This window comes from Drosophila novamexicana, unplaced genomic scaffold, assembly GCF_003285875.2.
Source record: "Drosophila novamexicana strain 15010-1031.04,08,12 unplaced genomic scaffold, DnovRS2.1 tig00000770-arrow-pilon, whole genome shotgun sequence".
NCBI classification, from domain to species: Eukaryota; Metazoa; Arthropoda; class Insecta; order Diptera; family Drosophilidae; genus Drosophila; species Drosophila novamexicana.
Window position 1 is genome coordinate 2,769,523 of NW_020824821.1, and position 19,122 is coordinate 2,788,644.

The 19,122-nt window shown below is 40.0% G+C and overlaps 3 protein-coding genes across 3 annotated transcripts; all 3 read left to right on the forward strand.

Moving 5' to 3' along the window:
* The first annotated feature begins 216 nt into the window (after positions 1-216).
* LOC115763827 (calmodulin-beta) lies at positions 217-902 on the forward strand. The gene has a single exon (XM_030706580.1). It carries the CDS (start codon positions 371-373, stop codon positions 869-871), a length of 501 nt encoding a protein of 166 aa, XP_030562440.1. The 5' UTR covers positions 217-370; the 3' UTR covers positions 872-902.
* A 76-nt stretch (positions 903-978) lies between these two features.
* On the forward strand, positions 979-1,596 carry LOC115763829 (neo-calmodulin). Its single transcript, XM_030706581.1, has one exon. The coding sequence runs from the start codon at positions 1,003-1,005 to the stop codon at positions 1,456-1,458; it is 456 nt and encodes a 151-aa protein (XP_030562441.1). The 5' UTR covers positions 979-1,002; the 3' UTR covers positions 1,459-1,596.
* Positions 1,597-4,249: 2,653 nt separating this feature from the next.
* LOC115763747 lies at positions 4,250-5,312 on the forward strand. Its single transcript, XM_030706451.1, has 2 exons — positions 4,250-4,331; positions 4,401-5,312. The coding sequence occupies exon 2, from the start codon at positions 4,521-4,523 to the stop codon at positions 5,259-5,261; it is 741 nt and encodes a 246-aa protein (XP_030562311.1). The 5' UTR covers positions 4,250-4,331; positions 4,401-4,520; the 3' UTR covers positions 5,262-5,312.
* The last annotated feature ends 13,810 nt before the right edge of the window (positions 5,313-19,122 follow it).

Sequence of the window (19,122 nt, forward strand, 5' to 3'; positions counted from 1 at the left end):
AGCTTGTTCCACACTATTACATTATATTAGAGTGAAATTTAGTTGCATACTGGCTTCTTTTGTTAGCTTGTATGAATGGACATTTACGTATAAGTGTTGTATTTTCATGTGCACCAAGCGCAGAATAAGTGCAGTCTCCGCGCTGCACTCTGTAGATAGTAATAGATCTTTGAAGTCAGGTAACTTTTCCTTTTAGCATCAAAAAATCGGAAGCTGTCGAAGTTCCAAATTTCAGCTTCTCCTGATCAATATTAGTCTCCCAGTTGATATTTCTCCCGTTCAATAAACGTTTAAAGTAGCTTTTAACCAAATTCAAAATAGTTTTAATTAGCTTGGCCCCTGTAAAGACCTTTATAAAAACCTATTCAAGATGGATGCGGATTTTGATTTTGCTACACCGCCGCCAGAGGAGCGTATAATACGTTCGCATACTCTGAACGCGGAACAGGAAAAGGATCTCACTGAGGCGTTTTCATTGTTTGATACCGCCAGAGCCGGTGTGATACCGATGAAACAGCTGAAGGATATCCTAAGGGCTGTGGCACACACTCCGCCCGAACATGAGTTGCAGGACTATTATAATGAATACGATCCCGAAGGTGCCGATGAGCTATATCTGAGCGATTTTCTGCACATAATGTCGATGCGATACAAGGATCAAACGCCCGAGGACGAGGTCATACTGGCATTCAAGGTCTTCGACAAGGATGACAATGGCTGGATACACGAGTCAGAGTTCCGCCATATAATGAGCACAATGGGCGATTATATGAACGAAGATGAAATTGATCAGATAATACTAGATGCCAATTCGAATACCGAGGGCAATATCGTTTATAGAGACTTTGTGGCCATGATGAGCGAGCGTTAGAGTCGAGCAGGCGGCGCCAAACTAACTAAAACTATATTCAAATTCTGAATACATTCAGTTTATCAATAATAAATCATTTGGACAAAACGAGCTTTACTAAAAATTGTTATACCTTACGATAAGATCCGAAAATGAATCAACAACCGGACCTAGGTGAGGAGCAAATCAACGAGTACAAGGAGGCTTTTGCTCTCTTCGATAAAAGCGGTTCGGGCATGATTAGCACTCGGGAGCTGGGCAATCTGATGCGTTCACTGGGCCAGAGTCCCACCGAAGCGGAGCTCAGGGATTTGGTCAATGAGGTTGATACCGTTGGCAATGGAGAGATTGATTTTGCCGCGTTTTGCACCCTGATGAGCAAACAATCGCACGAGAACGATTCCGACGAGGAGCTGCGCGAGGCTTTTAAGATCTTTGACAAGGATGAGGATGGTTTCATATCCCCGGCCGAGTTGCGCTTTGTTATGATCAATCTGGGCGAGAAGCTGACCGACGAGGAGATCGATGATATGATACGTGAAGCAGACTTTGATGGTGATGGCAAAATCAACTATGAAGAGTTTGTTTATATGATAACACAAAAGTAACATATTTCATAATTATTATTTTTCCAATTCCCAATTATGCACTAGTTCAAATTAAAGCTGTAACCAACTGAAATTATTGTAGAGTTTGTGACCTATTTGATGGCTCGTCAATTCAAGCTCGAAGTTTTCTAAGCCACAAGCTCGTCGTCATTATTAAATAAAACTTAATTTCGCTCCGCCCAGGTTGTCTTCGGGCTTGGCTTCTTTTTAGTTCTGGCTCATATTTGCGTTAATTTAATTTTTTGGTGTTTGTGGTCAAAACGATCTTTTGGGGCGGCACCTTTGTGGCATGTGAGCAATTTTCCTGTAGTTTAAATTCAATTTACTTATGCATTTTAATTAAATACTTCGTTGGCCTAGACTTTGCATTAAGGGGGCAGCTGCAGCTCGTGTGGGAGGGAATATACGCAGGGAGACATATCGTGTCGGGACTGCCAGCATTTTTACATATTGCTTAACAAAATTTGAGCTTTGCTTAATTAAAAGTTCAGAAAACATTGAAAACTCAAATCGATGCACTTCAAGTATAAATGATAAAAAAAGTAGATTTCAATTTCAGATGCAACATCAATAAGCACTTTTGCAAGGGCATAAATATCATATGCGCTCTCACACACACGCGCAGACACAGACATGGAGGGTGACAGAAAGGGTGGGAAGGGGCTCGGAGTGGGTTACATAGACGCTGCAACTCGTAAGTGTGGACTATATCCCGGCAGACACAGGCTCTAGGTTTCAGCATGACGTCAGATGCCATTTGTGGGTCCAACTACTGCCATAAGAAATTGAATTTGTGTGTGTGTGTGAGTGTGTGTATGTGTTAGTGAGAGAGTGTGTTGTGAATTTGTTGCTGTTGCTGCATTTGGCAGTGCAGCCACATGATAAAGGCTGACATCTCTGGCATGGGGTCATTATATTTTGACATTAATGAGAAGTAAAGGAAATGAGCTAAAATGTGACAGCAAAAATACAAGATATTATTTTTAATATCTTTCGCAATATTTTACTTAAAACAGATTGACAGTGACTCGTAGAGTTAAAACTGTAGACGGGTTTTGCCCATTTTTCTGATCTCGTAAATAAAATTTGAAATTATATCAAATATTGAATGTATTCTACCTGTAGCATTTTTATTAAATCGAATTAAAAATTACGAAGGCGCGTCTGAAAATTAAATGTAAAAAATAAATATAATATAATAAATCCAAAATATTAAATATGGAAAATAATGAACAAAATAATAATTGATAGGAGGCAAAAAGTATGCCGATCAAAAATTTTTAAAATAAAATCACATTACAGTTTTTGCATAATTTAAGTAGAATGCAAACAAATATATTTAAATCTCAATTGTAGATTTAAATTAGTTTATGAAAATATACAATTTTTTCTCATTTCTATAGTTGAATTATTTGAACTGAATATTTTCATGTCTTTTTTAAAGAGTATTCCGAGTGCGCCTCTTCTCCTAGTACATTTTTGGCACATTCGCCAAAAATGTTCATGCACATCGATTTAATGTAGAATTTTTTGTGGTTTTTTACCACAACCAGTGCACACACACCGACGCCCACTCGGAGAGTGTCATTTGGGACACTTCTGCACATGTACTTGGCTACGCAAAAAGGCACATGCAAGTGACACGGACAAGGACGAGGACGAGGGAGAGTATGAATTCGAGTGCGAGTGTGAGCACAAGGACGAGCCGAATCGCTCCGTAAATGTGCAAATTCCACATGGCAGCAACAAGAGTTGCAAGTAAATGAGTTTTGGGCGCAAGGACATGTGCTGGAATGGGGGAAGGAGCAGCAGTCAAGTCCTGGCAGTTGCGGTTGTCGAGTGTCCATTTGCAGTAACTCAACTTCACTTTAATATTTTTAGCCATTCAAGAAACATATGATAATTGGTATTAAAAACTGCAAAGCCTGTAAAACCACAACTAGTTGAGGCCATGCTTCGAAATATTCTTCAAGTTAATCCCTTGAGCTTTTTTACGACTACCAAATACCCGAAGTGCCGTCGTTCAATCACATGCCTAAGCCCAGTTTTCGGCCAGCGATTACCCTTTTTGGATTAACAGATCAACGCACAAAAGCAGCTCACAAAACCATCGTCTGGGGACTTGCCAAGCTAACAACTTAGCCATTTCGATAAGGCCGATAAGCTGATCTGGGCCAAAGGACGCGCAGTAACAGTTGAAGATAACCAAAACCGCAGACGCTTTGATGACCCAATTAATTTTACAACCGAAAAAAAAACAACTTTTTGAGGCAAACGCATTTATTTGCATTTGCCACACGCACACTTTAGTGTTGTAAAACGTAACCAGATAACCCTCGAGGCATTTCAGAAATTGCCAATACATGGCCACATTGGCATGATGAGATATTTGCAGAAACATGGGGAATAGACAAACATTTTTAACGGCGACAATTCGCTAAAGAAAAATCCGTTTGATGTTCCATTCCTTATTCAGTATCCAAATAGAGACCATATTGAGCAGTTTGATATTCCATTCCTTATTCAGTATCTTGAGTATTCTTTCTGAATCTTCTTAAAAAGAAAAACTTTTGTAAACATAGGCCTCCCAGATACATTCTACTTGTAAGAAAAAACCCCAAGAGATTCAGTTGCTCTTGAAGATATTGCGTGAAATTGCGCGGAAAATTTATGCGCTGTTCCTGCTTCTCCTTGCCCCTTCCCACGCTTCATAGCCACCTACTTTTCCTTTTACTTTGTGCGTCCGCCTACTTTTACGGCGCAATTCATTTTTTATTTTTTACTCTGAAAATTGACTTAGCAAACTACTTGAAATGTAAAAATGTTCGAGCGGCAACTGGAAAGTAAAACTTGCAGCAACTTTGAAGGCACACGTAATTATGCGCATTAAACAGCTGACCCAGGCACTCAACCTGTTCCTCCTACTGCAACTGCTACTTCAGTTTATCGCAATCGCAGCAACGGCAGCGTTTATACCTCTTCGGGAGCTGAGCCCCAAGCGCTTGCGCAATCGCCACACGCATCAGAAACGCCTCAGCGGCAGTCTGGACCAGATTGAGGATATGGGCGATGTGTCTGGTGGCAGTTCCTGTAATACAGCGGGCAGCGGTTGCAACGAAGCTGGCGGCGACTTAAACAGCATGAAATGCGGCGCCAATAGCGATAGCTTTATGGGCCACCCCAGTCCCAAGCAGACCGCCACGAACATAGCCCAAAAGGCCGCGCACGAGGCGGAGCAGGCCTACGGCACACAGCAGTCCGCCGCGGCGGAGGTGTCGCACATGGTTAAGAAACAGCTGGCGGATAGGGCATATGCCGCTGCCAAGGCGGCCGAAGCGGCGCTTTCGGGCAAGCAACAGATTGTCGAGCAGCTGGAGGCGGAGATAAGCGATGCTGAGTCGGTCATGCAGCAGGCGACAGACTCAATTGCCAGCTCTCAGAATAATCTGCATGCAGCTCACAATTCGGCCAAAAAGGCGCATCAGCTATTTCTGGCCATGGAGGCTATCATGAAGCTTGCCAAGGAAAATCTGTGCCAAGCCAAAAACGCGGCCACCGGTGCCCAGCAGGAGTTCGACGATAAGGCGCAGCTCATGGAAACGGCGCAGTGTCGCATCGACACGCTCAAGAAGCGGCTTTGCGAGTCCCGCAGAGATCTGCAAAATATCAAAAAGTCTGCCTACAAAGCGGTCTGTGCCGCTGCCGAGGCACGCAAAAAGGCCTCCAGAGAACGGCGCACGGCAGTCCGAAGGGGTCGCAGAAAACGACGAATACAACACGAAGAGGCAGTTGCATCTCAGTGAAAGCATTTCATTTTATTTCTATTTTCTAATGACACGCGTCTTAAATAAAACAATAATTACCTTAAAGTATTAGTTATAAATTGATATCTTGTCACCTTAAATTTCTAAACTGGACGCTTTGATCCATGGAAACCCGGAAGCTGTATATGAACCTTTATCAAGGGTGCAAAAAGGTTGAAAATTAAACCGGTTCGCACCCGCAGGTTAAATAATGCTATTTCAGTTTATCAAGGCTAAGCCGTACATAAATCAATTTCCGATTTGATTAGCAAAGCCCTTGTGCAACAATTATCAATATTCTGACAAATTTACGAACCGAATCGAATGTTAATTAAATTAATTCCAAACTGTTCACTGTTGATATCCATGTTCACTTTAATAAAGATCCACCTCTATATTATACAGTGTGAAAATGCTTCGACATTTAGCTACATGCAGTACCTGTGTCTGCTTCCATCCTCATTTCAACACACAACATCCATGGTCACATTTTTTTTAAAATGCACAAACAATTGAACAACTTTGAGTATTATATTTGTATTCATTTCTTTTCCAATCACGCTTATTTAACACTCACTCTCATTCCACATTCGTTTAGCTGTTCTCCATGGTCACATTATGATGCGAAGTCCCGGCGTGAATACACAATTTTCCAGCCCACAATATTGTAATTTAATATTAAATGCGATTCTTATACATCGAATAATCCTGTGCAAACACAAAAGTGTGTTTTGCTCTTGGCTCTTGGCAACCGAACGCCGGAAAGAAATCCTTTGAGAGTTTTTAGCGCCAAACAATGTTGGCGCAGCCAGAAGGATATGTGGGCGTTGGTAGAAAGGACACAAAAGGACAATAAAACAATTTGACCAAAGCTATTTCGTTAGAAGTTTGGACAGACTTTCCTGTCAGCTTAGGGCCCCTTGTTTGCCGGTAATGCGATTGGGACTGGCCGTGCCAGCAAAAAGTTTCTCTTTTTCGCACACGTTTTCAATAATGATTAGTTTTTGAATGGGTTCAGTTTAGGGCTGCGTCTGTTTTTTTATTTATAATGAGCCGAACAAGTCCAAAAAATATTTATATATAAAAGTTGACAACAAATAAATTTTTAAAGTGCGCCATTAATTGGGTCATCACGTGCCATGTCTTGAATAAGTTGTTCACAGAAAAAGTTATCGACAGGCACTTAAAGGACAGGAATTGCCGGCAGCCCGTGGGTCATTTAAGCCGCTGATCTGTAAATCCCCCAAGCAGCGTAAATGGACAAGCCAAAAGGGTTTAGATTTGGCCATGCTTCTCACATTTTGAACAGTTGATTGAGCGGCAACTTTTTGTTTTGCTCGGCTCGGTTTTGGTGTCTTAACGCTTGGCACATTAAGCCTCATGCGGCCCAAATCACTGACTACATGGCACAAAAAATGTGTGCGTGTGCGTGTGTGTATAACAGATACGTATATGTATGTGTATCTGCTGACACTTTGATGCTAACACAAGCTGCCAAGTGCTGATCGCTCAATTGCCAACAGCATCAGCAGCGGCAGCGAAAACTACTAAAAGTCGGGCTGGGCTAAAATGAGTCAGTGTAAATGTGTGTGTGTGTGTCTGTGCGTTGGGGGTTTCTTTGGGGCTTGACTGCCTTCCCATTAAGTCAACAGAAACCGCAACGCCCCATGTCAACGCCCCCAGCTCGACGACAATACTCGAATCTCAACCATTTGACCAAAATGTATTCATTTCAGCCATGGCAACCACTCACAGTGTATGTGTGTATGTGTTTGTGAGTGCGTGTGTGTTGGTGTTTGGTTTCGTATCCAATTTGCGTATTTTCAGAAACAAATCAAAACAAATGAAATCAATTCGATGGAGCAAATCTAATTTCATGCGTATTTTCTCTCTTTTGGCTGGACAATAAAAATTTCGGGACTCTTCGTTGTGCCCACCCGCAGCCAAATATGAAATCTCAAACCGTAACAGTAAATCTATTGTTGTTGGACGAAAATTGCGGCAAAAAGCAAAATATATCCTTATTTACGAGTTGCTAGCTAAAATTCAAACAAACTGGCGCCAATTGTTTGCGCCATTTGGGCCACGCCCACAGTCAACTCATAAAATTCGAGAGAAAGAATAACATAACACACACATGTGTGTATGTGGATTGGATACAGGATAACATATTGCTGAGTTTTTTGCGCTACTAAAAAAGAACGACATAAGACGTGGTTCGTGCGTGTCAATGTTATGCAGATAAGCACGAAAATAGCTAAAAGTGGCACGAATTAAGCACGACTTACGGCGATTTGGTCGAATAACGTCGAAATGTTTCAACGCGAATGTTTTTTCTTATATAAAAAAAATTCTGTATTCATTTTTCATAATGTAAATAAAATTCAAAAATATATTTTTACTTGTTCAGAACACGAAAAGGTTTTTAGGTGTTGTCCAAAGTTCGTGTTACTGCTCGAAAGAATATTTGTTGTGCAGTAAAAGACTTAAGACTTGGAATATATACTCGTGCATTGAGATTAGGCAACCCCAACTTAAGAGTTAGAGCGGTTTTATTTAAATTAGGACTATTGTTGAGCTCCTCTAAAGAATATTTTGCCTGCGCACAGAGATATCTATTAATTTATTTAAAAGGTAGTTTTTTTCAAATGTTAGCACGCGCTCATCTCTAATCTGAATGCCAACTGTCGCACACTTTCGTTGAGTGATGGCAGCAAAGCTCAGCCAGCTGTAAGGGTATACACCGCATATATCGATATCGAGTATACGCACCGTATTTATAAATGAACTCTCCTTGGGGCTTATGTCATTAACATTTGACCTGAACAGGTGGCAACAGGGAACACCTCCATATGGCAGAAATGTTGCTGATGCTTGCGCATTAATTTCATGTCATTAAACATTTGGCCCGGCTATATTATTTACAAAACACAATTCCCGCGGCTGTTGCTGCGGTTCGCCCAGCATATCGCCAACGGGCAGCCGTTTATTTGCCAATACACGGCATAGGTGCAAAAAGGCAGAGGGGCGGCATAGGTCAGGGTGCGGTTCTGTTCGGCTTGTCAAATTGAAATTTATGCACAACTGGCAAACGTCGAGCGTTGAATTCTGTTTGTTTAGTTTAATGGCGGTTATTGCATGACCGCCAGATTAATTATTAGTGTTGTTATTGTTGATTCTGTTCTTGATATTGTTAATGATAGCGAAGCTATGTTACCATTGTGCTCTTGACGCTGTAATATTAGCCTGATTTAAGGTTGAGATAGAGTACATATTGGCAACTTGTTAATTATTAACTAATCATTATATTAGATAGACAAAAGAAATGCTTCCAGGAGAGTTCGTGTCTATTAAATATTGATTAGGCAACTTAGCAATAATTTTTCAACATCTTCTTTATGTTCACCTCCATAGAGGTGCCTCAGCCCCATCAGCTCCTGGCCGCAAAGGTAGACCTGCGCGCAATCTTGCCCAGATTGTTAAAAACAATCATTGTGCCTCGTTAGCTCCCCCAACTCCTTTATTACCTACAGCCCCATCAGCGCCTACTTTAACGGTAGTTGCCCCTCGTAGGCAAGTCTTTGTGTCTCGACTTTCGTCGGACACCACTTCTGAGTCATTGGCAGCCTATATTGCTAGCAAATCTTCTGCTAGCGTGTCAATAACTAAATTTAATTTCTCCACCCCTCGTGAAATATCATCATTCAAAATAAATGTTTCACATGATATGTTCCCAATCATTTGTGATCCCAAATTTTGGCCTCCACACATGATTGTTCACGAGTTCAAGCCTAAAAAGCGTAACCAGCCTGTCACCCTTCCAGTCCCTTCAATACAGGGTACCATTTCTGCCCCAAAAAACTAGCTTCATCTTCTGACCAAATCTTTATTCATTATCAGAATGTTAGAGGTCTTATTTCAAAACTTAAATATCTTTTCATGGCCAGCACTTCCTTCAATTCGGATATAATAGCATTTTCAGAAACATGGTTGAACTCAACCATATCTGATTTTGAGATTTTATCAAATAACTTTAGTTTGTATCGAAATGATCGGCCGACTCGAGGTGGTGGGGTGTTAATTGCCGTTAAAGCCACTCTCCAGTCTGAACTGGAGTTAACCAGTTAAGGTGTCTTTTCCTACACGGAATGTCTATGTAACATGCTCTTATGTCCCTCCTTCTTCTGATATTCAAGTTTATATGAAACATATTACTTGTATTAAAGAAGTTTCTTCACACGTGCGTGATAGTGACCTATTTATGGTGTTGGGTGATTTTAATTTGCCCAACATCTCTTGGTCATTATTTACTGCCAAAAATTATCTAGTGCCCTCAGCACAGCACGATTTTATAGACTGCATGCTTGATCTTTCGTTGTTTCAAATCAATTCAATTTCTAATCATTTGACTAGAACACTTGACCTTGTATTTGTTAACGACTACCTTATTTCTAATGTGTCTAGGTCCCCCCCTTTATCTCTTCCTGAGGATGTCTATCATCCAACTTTAGAGATTGCAATGCTAAATTGTAATCCTTTCATTTCGTGCTCATCAGCCAATAAGCCCCGCTATTGCTTTCGCAAAGGAAATTATTCTTTGCTGAATCAGCTTATTTATTCAACCGATTGGTCTTTCTTATATGACTCAGTTGATATGAATACAGCTATTAATTTTTTTTACATCACCCTAATCTCCCTCTTAGATGTGTGTATTCCTAAGTCAATTCCTTCGACTACTTTTTCAAAACCACCCTGGTTTACTACCAGATTATCACATCTAAAAAATGTAAAATCCAAATATTTTAAAAAGTTTAAAAAGTCTGGTTCGTGTACAGACTTGGCTAAATATTCCATAGCCAAGTCGAACTTCTTTCTTCTTAATTCTCAATGCTATGAGAATTATCTAACACGTTGTAAAAGACAATTTGCCCGAAATCCGAGACAGTTTTATAATTTTGTAAACTTGAAGCGTAAATCTTCAAGTTTGCCATCTTCTTTTTTTCTTGGCTTGGATAAAGCTAGCAATGACACTGATTCTGCTAACCTCTTTGCTAATTTTTTCCAATCAACTTACTCTTCAGTCTGTCCTAATACTAATGCTTACCCTTATACTATTTCTTCCGCAAGTTATATACCTCCTCTAATTATTTCACACTCCTCTCTCCTATTAGCTATAAACTCTTTAAAGTCTTCTTACTCTCCTGGGCCGGACAATATTCCTAGTTGTCTTCTCAAGCAGTGTAGTTCTTCCCTTTTTTATCCATTGCTAAAGCTTTTTAATCTATCCCTTGAAACTTCTGTCTTTCCATCTCTTTGGAAAGAATCTTATATCATTCCTCTTCACAAGAAAGGTGGGAAGTCTGATATACGAAATTACAGGGGCATTGCAAAACTGTCCGCTATTCCTGAATTATTTGAAAAAATAATCACTTCGAATTTGCAGCATTTCTGCAAATCAGTTGTTTCCCCTGTTCAACATGGATTCGTAAAGAATCGGTCAACTACGACCAATCTGCTTGAGTTTACTTCCTTGGTAAACGATGCTTTCCTTTCGAAAATGCAAACTGATGTCATTTACACTGACTTCAGGAAGGCGTTTGACTCTGTGCACCATGACATTTTACTTTTTAAACTTGACCGAATAGGTTTCCCCCTGTCTCTTCTGCTTTGGATTAATTCTTATTTAAAAGGTAGGACCCAAAGAGTAATGCTGAGGCTGACTACCTCTAAACGGGTTCACGTTACTTCTGGTGTTCCTCAAGGTAGTCATCTTGGACCTTTACTCTTTACCCTTTTTATAAATGATCTCCCCTCTGTCATATCACATGCCCGTGTACTCATGTATGCGGACGATGTCAAACTTTTTCTATCATACACTAATCCCCTACGTCATTCTCGTCTACAAGACGATTTGAACGCTATGCAACTATGGTGTTCGGCCAATCAATTGCATCTAAACTGTTCAAAGTGTATGTTTATGACTTTTAATCGTACTACACCTTATCTTGTCAGTTATACAATCGACAATATCCCTTTGCAACGTATACTAACAGTTAAGGATCTAGGCGTAATTTTTGATTCTAAACTCTGTTTCAATCTTCACATAGATACCATCGTTAATGAGGCAAAAGGTGTACTTGGATTCATTAAACGATGGTCTAAAGAGTTTAACGATCCTTTTATAACAAAACTTCTGTACATCTCTCTTGTTCGCCCTATCCTTGAATACTGCTCTTGCATTTGGTCTCCACAGTATAACAACAGCCAGGATCGTATTGAATCTGTTCAGAAGCAATTTCTGCTTTTTGCCTTACGAGGTTTAAATTGGGACCCTAATCTTCGGTTGCCGTCCTACTCCAGCAGACTGCTTCTTCTCAACCTTCCGTCGTTAACCAACCGTAGGACAATTCTCGGTGTTGTCCTTCTACATAAGTTGATTATTGGCGACATAGATTCTCCTTTTCTGCTAGGGCGTCTTCAATTCTCTGTTCCGGCTAGACCAACCAGAAATTATCGCCCCTTTTTACTATCTACGTGCACAACAGACTACGCTATGCACAATCCTTTTCGCGTGCTATGTAAAAATTATAATAGTTTGCATCACGTTTTCTCTACCGAACTGTCTCTACCCCTAATAAAATCGTTGCTTTCAGGATACCTTCGGGAAGTCGCTGACCATTCCCAGCTATGAGCAGGGGCATAGCTTGCCGGACAGGCTGAAAAATTTTCCACCACCGGGTCGGTGATTTCCCATTACTTTTCTCTCTGTCCTATCTACTTAACACTCTTTATCTAACTTACATTGCTTTACTTAATTAACAATCTTCTTACTTTCATTCTTCCTATTTATTGTATTTTCTTTATTAATATAGCAAATTAAGATTATTTTAATGTTACTTGAAAACACTTTTTTCCTACTTACAACCTTCTGCTTAGATGTAGGCTCTAATAGCGTCACTGACAAAATTAGCTGTGAAAAGGGGCACAGCTGGCCGGACTGGCAAATAAAACACCTCCATCGGTCGGTGATGCTATTTAGAAAATTTTATCCTTTAACTAGGCGTTTAGCATAAAATTCTATTGTATAATATATTGAATAATGAGGAAGACACTCGTTTTGTCGACCATTAATAAATAAATAAATAAATAAATAGATGAAGCAATGTTTGCTTCTATTCGATTTAAAACAAGCAAATGCCCATTTCTAAGTCCGACTTCATGCTTCTTAGCCTGCCAAAATGTTTAAGCGTATAATTCAGGAAATATTCAGCACTGGGCCACTTGACGGATGTGTTTGCGTCTGGGCCACTGTGGCGCCATCTAAGTTGGAACGCAATTTTCCAGACAATTGTTTAATTATGCAGCACAAACATTGAGCAACTGTTGCCATAAGAATTCTCACTGTAACTGTTAGCAAAAGAGAAGCACAGTTAACTTCAGGTGAACTTTTCATGCTGCATGTCCCAAGGCGCTGGCCCTTGCCTGGGCAACAAAGAGAAAAGGTAAATAACACTTGGGCCAGTCGCCAGACGCATACCTCATGCTGCATCCCACATGCCGCATGCCAGAGTATGCAGCCGCTGCTTGGCAAAGTTTGCGCAAAGGGAGCGGCTCAGATTTATATCAGCAGCTGCCGCAGGTGCTGCTACAGCCAAGACTTTGAGCCAAGCTAACTGGGCGCAGTTCATGCAACAACAACAGCTCTTGCCGCACAACAGCACAAAACGATGTCAGTCAGTTGCAGTTGTTGCTACAAAAAAGAAACATGTTAAGGGTTAACGGGTAGAGGGGTGTCTGGGACAAGAGCAATTTTCTGTTAAGAATTTTAACAAAGCGGTTGCAAATAGTTCACAAAGTATTTTGAAATGGAGTAAGAAAAATCTTGTATTTATTTAGTCAAGAAATTAACTTAAGATTCTTCGCTGTTATTGCAGGCTTCTGTGTCTGTCACATAAAACACTCACAAAATTTAAAGAAATATGCAACATATAAGATCAGAGCAAAGAATTAAGCACATGACTAGCTAAATTTTGTTGGAGGAAGAATACAAAATTATGAAAAGTTTCTCTTAAAATGAAAAGGTTTGCTGAGAAAGATTTTAAGTAAAAATATATGCATAAGAAAAGAAATAAAGTATTTAAATTACCAAGTGTGCTCTTTAAGGAACTGAAAAGAAAACTGCAATTTTTTTTTACTCACCTTATGTGATAAGAGAGAAAAGAGTAGGACAGAGATTTTTAAAATTAATTAATATATAATTTTTGCTATTATCCGTGCAATGTTTTTCTCACACAAAAGCTGAAAGCTAATATTTTTGGCAGTGCATGAAGTGCAATTTCTTTCGGTCTTCACTCACATGCAGTGTGACAGACACATCTCGTCGTTGCTTCATAAATTATGCTCTTTGTCAACTGGCTCACGCTGCCCTCATTTTTTCCCCGCTGTTGCATATGCCTCGCTTTCCACTTTGTCTGTTCGCAAATTTCACGCGTTGCCTGACAAAAGAATCCACTAATAATCAGGCAGCTGTCAACAATTTGAAGCTTTCATCAGTCTCTGGCGCTGCACTCAGCAACAATTCCTATCAAAATCTCATTAGCTGCATGCAGTGTCTGCCTTTGTGTATGTGGGTGTGGGTTTGTGTACGTGTATATCTGACACTGGCATCCTTTTGCATTTGGCTCCCATTTTGTGCAGGTAAAGGCGTATGCAAACGGCACAAACACATTTTTGTAATTAGTTTACCTGACATGTTATTGTTGGGCACAGACAAACACATGCACACACTCGTAATTTCTCGTCTAATTACATCCACTATCTGCCTGGTCTAGTTCTGTTGACTCCGAAACTCAATTCTACGTGTAGTTATACGAAATTTTTGTTGTTTTTGTGCTGCAGATAGTTTTGTTTTCAGTGTTGTTGTTGCTGCTATTTCGATTGCTAACCGATGCTTTAATTGCAGCTGTTTAGGGCAGCGTTTGCGAGCGCTCGAAAGTATTTATGGCTTAATGTAAAAATATGCACAAGCTTAAACTAAAAATATAATTACATATAATATACCAAATTACATATATAAAAAATGCTTAACTGAAGTAAATGCTTTACACTTCTTTATAATGTATGTATTTAAATGTATTTATATTTTTTTTATTTTTATATTGATATATATTAATATTGAAACAGATTTATATACATATTGCACATTCAAACCTCGTTGGTTGTATCTCATTTGTATTTAACAACATTTTTTGTTGATTTCATTATTTGATTTCATGGATTTAGCCCTGAATAAGCTATTAGCTGTTTAATTTACATCCAAATGGATGTCCGCAAAGTGTCCATTGGCGTTAATGCTGCCTTAGTCGGCTGTTCGCAGGACACAGGACACGTGCTGCGGCTGCTCCATGCTGTGTGTGTGTCTCCAACGTTATTTTTATTATGCACAACGAAATTAAAAATTAAAATTTGCTGTTCGCCTATGGGAAATGCGGATGCTGATGCGGATGCTGATGCTGATCTGCTAGCACGTTAACTACAGCAAATAAAAAGAACAACAAAAAAAACGACAATAATGGCAGCTTAAGAGGCTGTGGCATACCCTTGAGCTCGGCGCAATTTGCGAGCCGCAAAATGCCGAAGGTAATCACTTGCCACAAATTGTTGTTGCTGCTGCTGCTGCTGCTGTTACTGCTGCTCCTCTGACCCCGCTTCTAATTTAAGTACAACTCGAGCAGCAGCGGCTGCTTCTTTAACTTCTTCGCATTATTATTGTGCATTATACGAGAAATTGACAAAGAAACTTTTTGGCTGGAAAATAGCAAAGAAAACAAATGGAAAAAGGGCAGCACACAGTAGATATTCGCTTCCGAATGCCACTTGAGAATTTAATAAAAACAAAGCAAAACAAGTAAGAGGTTCTAGTTGGGAGCTCCCGACTAGGGGATACCCTGAACCCTCTTTTTGAAACACCTAATGTAAATATATATACTATTTTAGATTACCCAAAAAATAGGATTTCGATATCGATTTTTATCGATTAATTAGAAACGGGGCAACTTATCGATTACCGGAAACAAACAGGTACTAGGAGAACCTACATCTAAAATTTCAAGTCTCTATATAGGTTCTTGATATCCCAGACAGACAGACGGACATGGCTTGATCGACTCGGCTGTTGATGCTGATCAAGAATATATATACTTTACGGGGTCAAAGATGCTTCCTTCTGCCTGTTACATATTTTACATTTACATTTTGCACAAATACAGTATACCCTTTTTACCCATTTTTTGTGGGTTGAGGGTATAAAAGAGAGTGAGAAAATGAAGAAAATTTAAGGCAGGCAGAGACGGAGGCCGAGGGCGAGGCAGAGGCAGAGACAGAAAACAACAACGAATGGCAACTGGAATCGTTGTGCACAAGTGCCGGTTAAATATTTTAGGCAAATGCCAGGGCCCCCAGCTCCCCCTTTGCCCCCTTTTCAGCCGCCAAGTAACGAACGACTTGGCAGTGCAAATATAAATCAGCTGGGGCGTAGGCACTTGAGTTGATTTATGGACCAAGGGAAATGGCATTGGCAACGACTACGTTAGGCAGGTAAGGACATTTCCAGTGACAGAATATTCTTTGCATAATACAAAACCAAATTGCTCGGGCCGAAAGCTCCTCCAGAGACTCGGGATTCGGGACTCGGCTCGGGGCGACATCAATTGACAGCAGCTACCCGGCAGATAGAAAGGCAGGGGTAGGGAAGCAGGCCCTAAATTGTTTTGAAATTTGAAGCTCGAAACGCTAAAACGAATTCTGAGAACTGGCTCTCTATCTCAGAGTTGCAGTTCATCAGCCGCTCCGTCAGTCATTTAGGCAGTTTGTCAGCTAGTCCGCGTGACAGTTTGTCAATTGGAGCTCGTGCAAATACTTCAAACTAAATTGCGATTAAATCTTTAAACACGGAGTCATTTTCTTGCCACTGTTCTTGCAGGCTGCCTCTTACCTGGTACCTCTGTCGCCAAGCACTGGCCGCATTTTAATTACAAAAGCCATTCAAAAACAAAATTAATTCTCAACGGAGCGCAATTGGTGGCCAAGCTAAGCTCACAATCTCCTGTGGGCACGTGGCGGCCAGCTGAAGCCCTACAAAAGAGAAAAATAAAAAACAAAAGCAAGGATAAAATACTGATTATCCACATAGAATAGCTAATGCTCTATAATATCAATGCTAAGCACGGTCTTACATACATTATATATAATATAATATAATATATAATATATAATAATATTATATATAATATAATAGAATATTAATATTATTCAGCGGCAAATTTGTAATATGAGTATTTATTTGCCTCTTAAAAATACCTATTTAAACATTTTAGTTTATCTTTAGAAACATTTTGAACTATTTACTTAGCCTCCCAATTGGAGTACACTCAATTTCACAGACTTTTTGTTATGTTAGGGTATTCAAAATATTTATGGCTGCAATTAAAGTTGAATCTTTGCTTTGGCCGCCAAAAAGTAGGCAACACATTTTCATGAGCTGAGCGGCAGTCAAACCAAATATAAGTAAAACAAGTGAGATAATGGTTGGGATCATAAAATGTCTATTAAATTAATCAATTTAGAGCAAGGTTAGATGCTCATCGAAAGCAACAACAACAAGGTTGACAGCGCTTACCACAATGATTGGCAGGGCGCAAAACCAACACAAACAGACTGAGTGGGTAGACTAACAGAAGAAGAAGAAGAAAAAAAAACATGTTTCATTAGACTAATGTGTTGCACGTCACATCAACGTCAGGCGCAGTGTAACAAGCACATGTGAAACTCCAAAACAAGCAGCTGCAGTCGGCCAGGATGCAAGGATGCGAGGGTGCCAGGACAACAGCAGCAGCAGCCGCAGTGGCACACAGAATGAGCTTGTTTGTATGTATTTGTGTGTGTCAGCTGTTGTGCGTTTGTGTGATTGTGTCTGTCTTTCAGCTGCAGCTTCTGGCGGCTTGTTGTCACTGCAACATGCCCCATATCCATATCTCCATTTCCATCTGCAGCTCCTTTCACTGTTGCCAGCCATGCATCTTCGTCATTTCCCAGCACTTGTCAGCTTGAAAATGCAATGCAAAATGGCTGCCCAGCTCGCAGGCTCCCTGATACCAAAATCCCTGTTAACCACCCCTAAGCCCCTCGCCAACAGTTGCCTGGCTGTGATGCATCGTCCTGCGCGCTACTTGTGCATCATTTGTAAGCGCATGAAAAATTTGTCATGAAACTGTGTACTTTGCCGATGTCAAGCTAATTATAGATCGATATTTGTTCAAAATAATAATAATAAGGGGATATGGATTAGGGATTTGAAATTGAGTGCAATAGATAAATAAAACTTAAACAGAATGCATATAGCTGAAAAAGAATTTTCATAGTTTATATAATACTAGCGGGTGTAGTCCGGCCTTGCCCGTGGCACGTATAAAATATATGTGCTCAAAAAACTTTGAAAATGATTTAAAACCGATCGGACCGTAAATAAACAACTTTCATACAAACGTTTTCTTCCAATTTACTGCTGTTGCGGGTGGAATTTCCCAAATCGTTAAAACACGTGTTCATTAAGTGTTTATGTATAGCTTTACAAATAATTTTGAAGGAAATCAGAAAAAAATGAAAACATCACCGAAAAAATCTTTGAATTGCACTTTTTACCGAGGATGTTTTGATTCTGCGAAAAATGTGAGACACGTCTCAAATGATTTTTCATATAGATCCTTGTAAATGAATTTGAGCGCGAAACGACACCCACCAAATCCTTTACTCCAATTTCTACCAAGGAGGGATGAATTTTCCAAAAAGTGCGAAGCACCCCTCAAATGAATTTGAACCAAGAACTTTAAAATTGAGTTTGGGCCGATCGGATGGTAAACAAAAAAGTTTCATACAAACGTTTTTCGCGTTTTTTCCATACCGCAAGGTGGAATTTCCTGAAACCCCGTCTTAACGTGCACCTTCATCACTTAAGGTAACTACAGTGAAGCTTTAGCTTGCTAGCTCTTACGGTTTGGGCTGTGCGTTGATCACCAATCAGTCAATCAGTTAGTCAGTTAGTCAGTCAGTCAGTTAAAATCCGATCTGAAATGTTGTTTAAAATGCTCGACATAAAAAAATGATAAATTAAATTAAATTAATTAGCTATAATTAACATAACCTTCTGATTTTCACTAGAGCAGAAGTGCTTACAAAAATATATATGTATACATATATACAAATATATATTTATGTATTTTTCAAGAATCCACAAAGGTTTCTCTCAGGCTTATTTTTATATGGCAACAAATATTAAATCGAATTTCTCGCAGTTAAATCAATTTAAAGTTTGGCTGCATACCAACTAAAGCAATTTATAAAGCATACTCGCCGGGCATGGGTGTAGCTCCAATTTTAGCTCTAACCTGCAGCTGGTAATCAAAACCAACCAATTGAAAACCCAAAGCAAAACTGACCGCAGCAACCAGCACCAGCAACGCCACCAGCGTTGCCCCGCCAACCACAACAACAACAACAATAAGAAGCAGAACAACTGTGCCTCCTGCTGCCACATGCACATATTTCTGGCAGCAAGTGTGCCCTCTGGCCAGCGGTTCAATTGGAGCTGCTGCTCGCTGGCTTTTCGCCTGCCTGCTCACTAGCTGGCAAATTCATGGCCACTTAAATACCATAAAATAGACCGAGTGCTCGGCACTAACATCTAAAAGTTGCGCCCTGTTGCAAAAGTTTACCCTAGCTTTAGGTAGCTCGCGCTTATTCTCCTGTCTTCTACACACACACACATACTATTATGCTCGCACCTTGTGCGCTTTTATGGCTCATC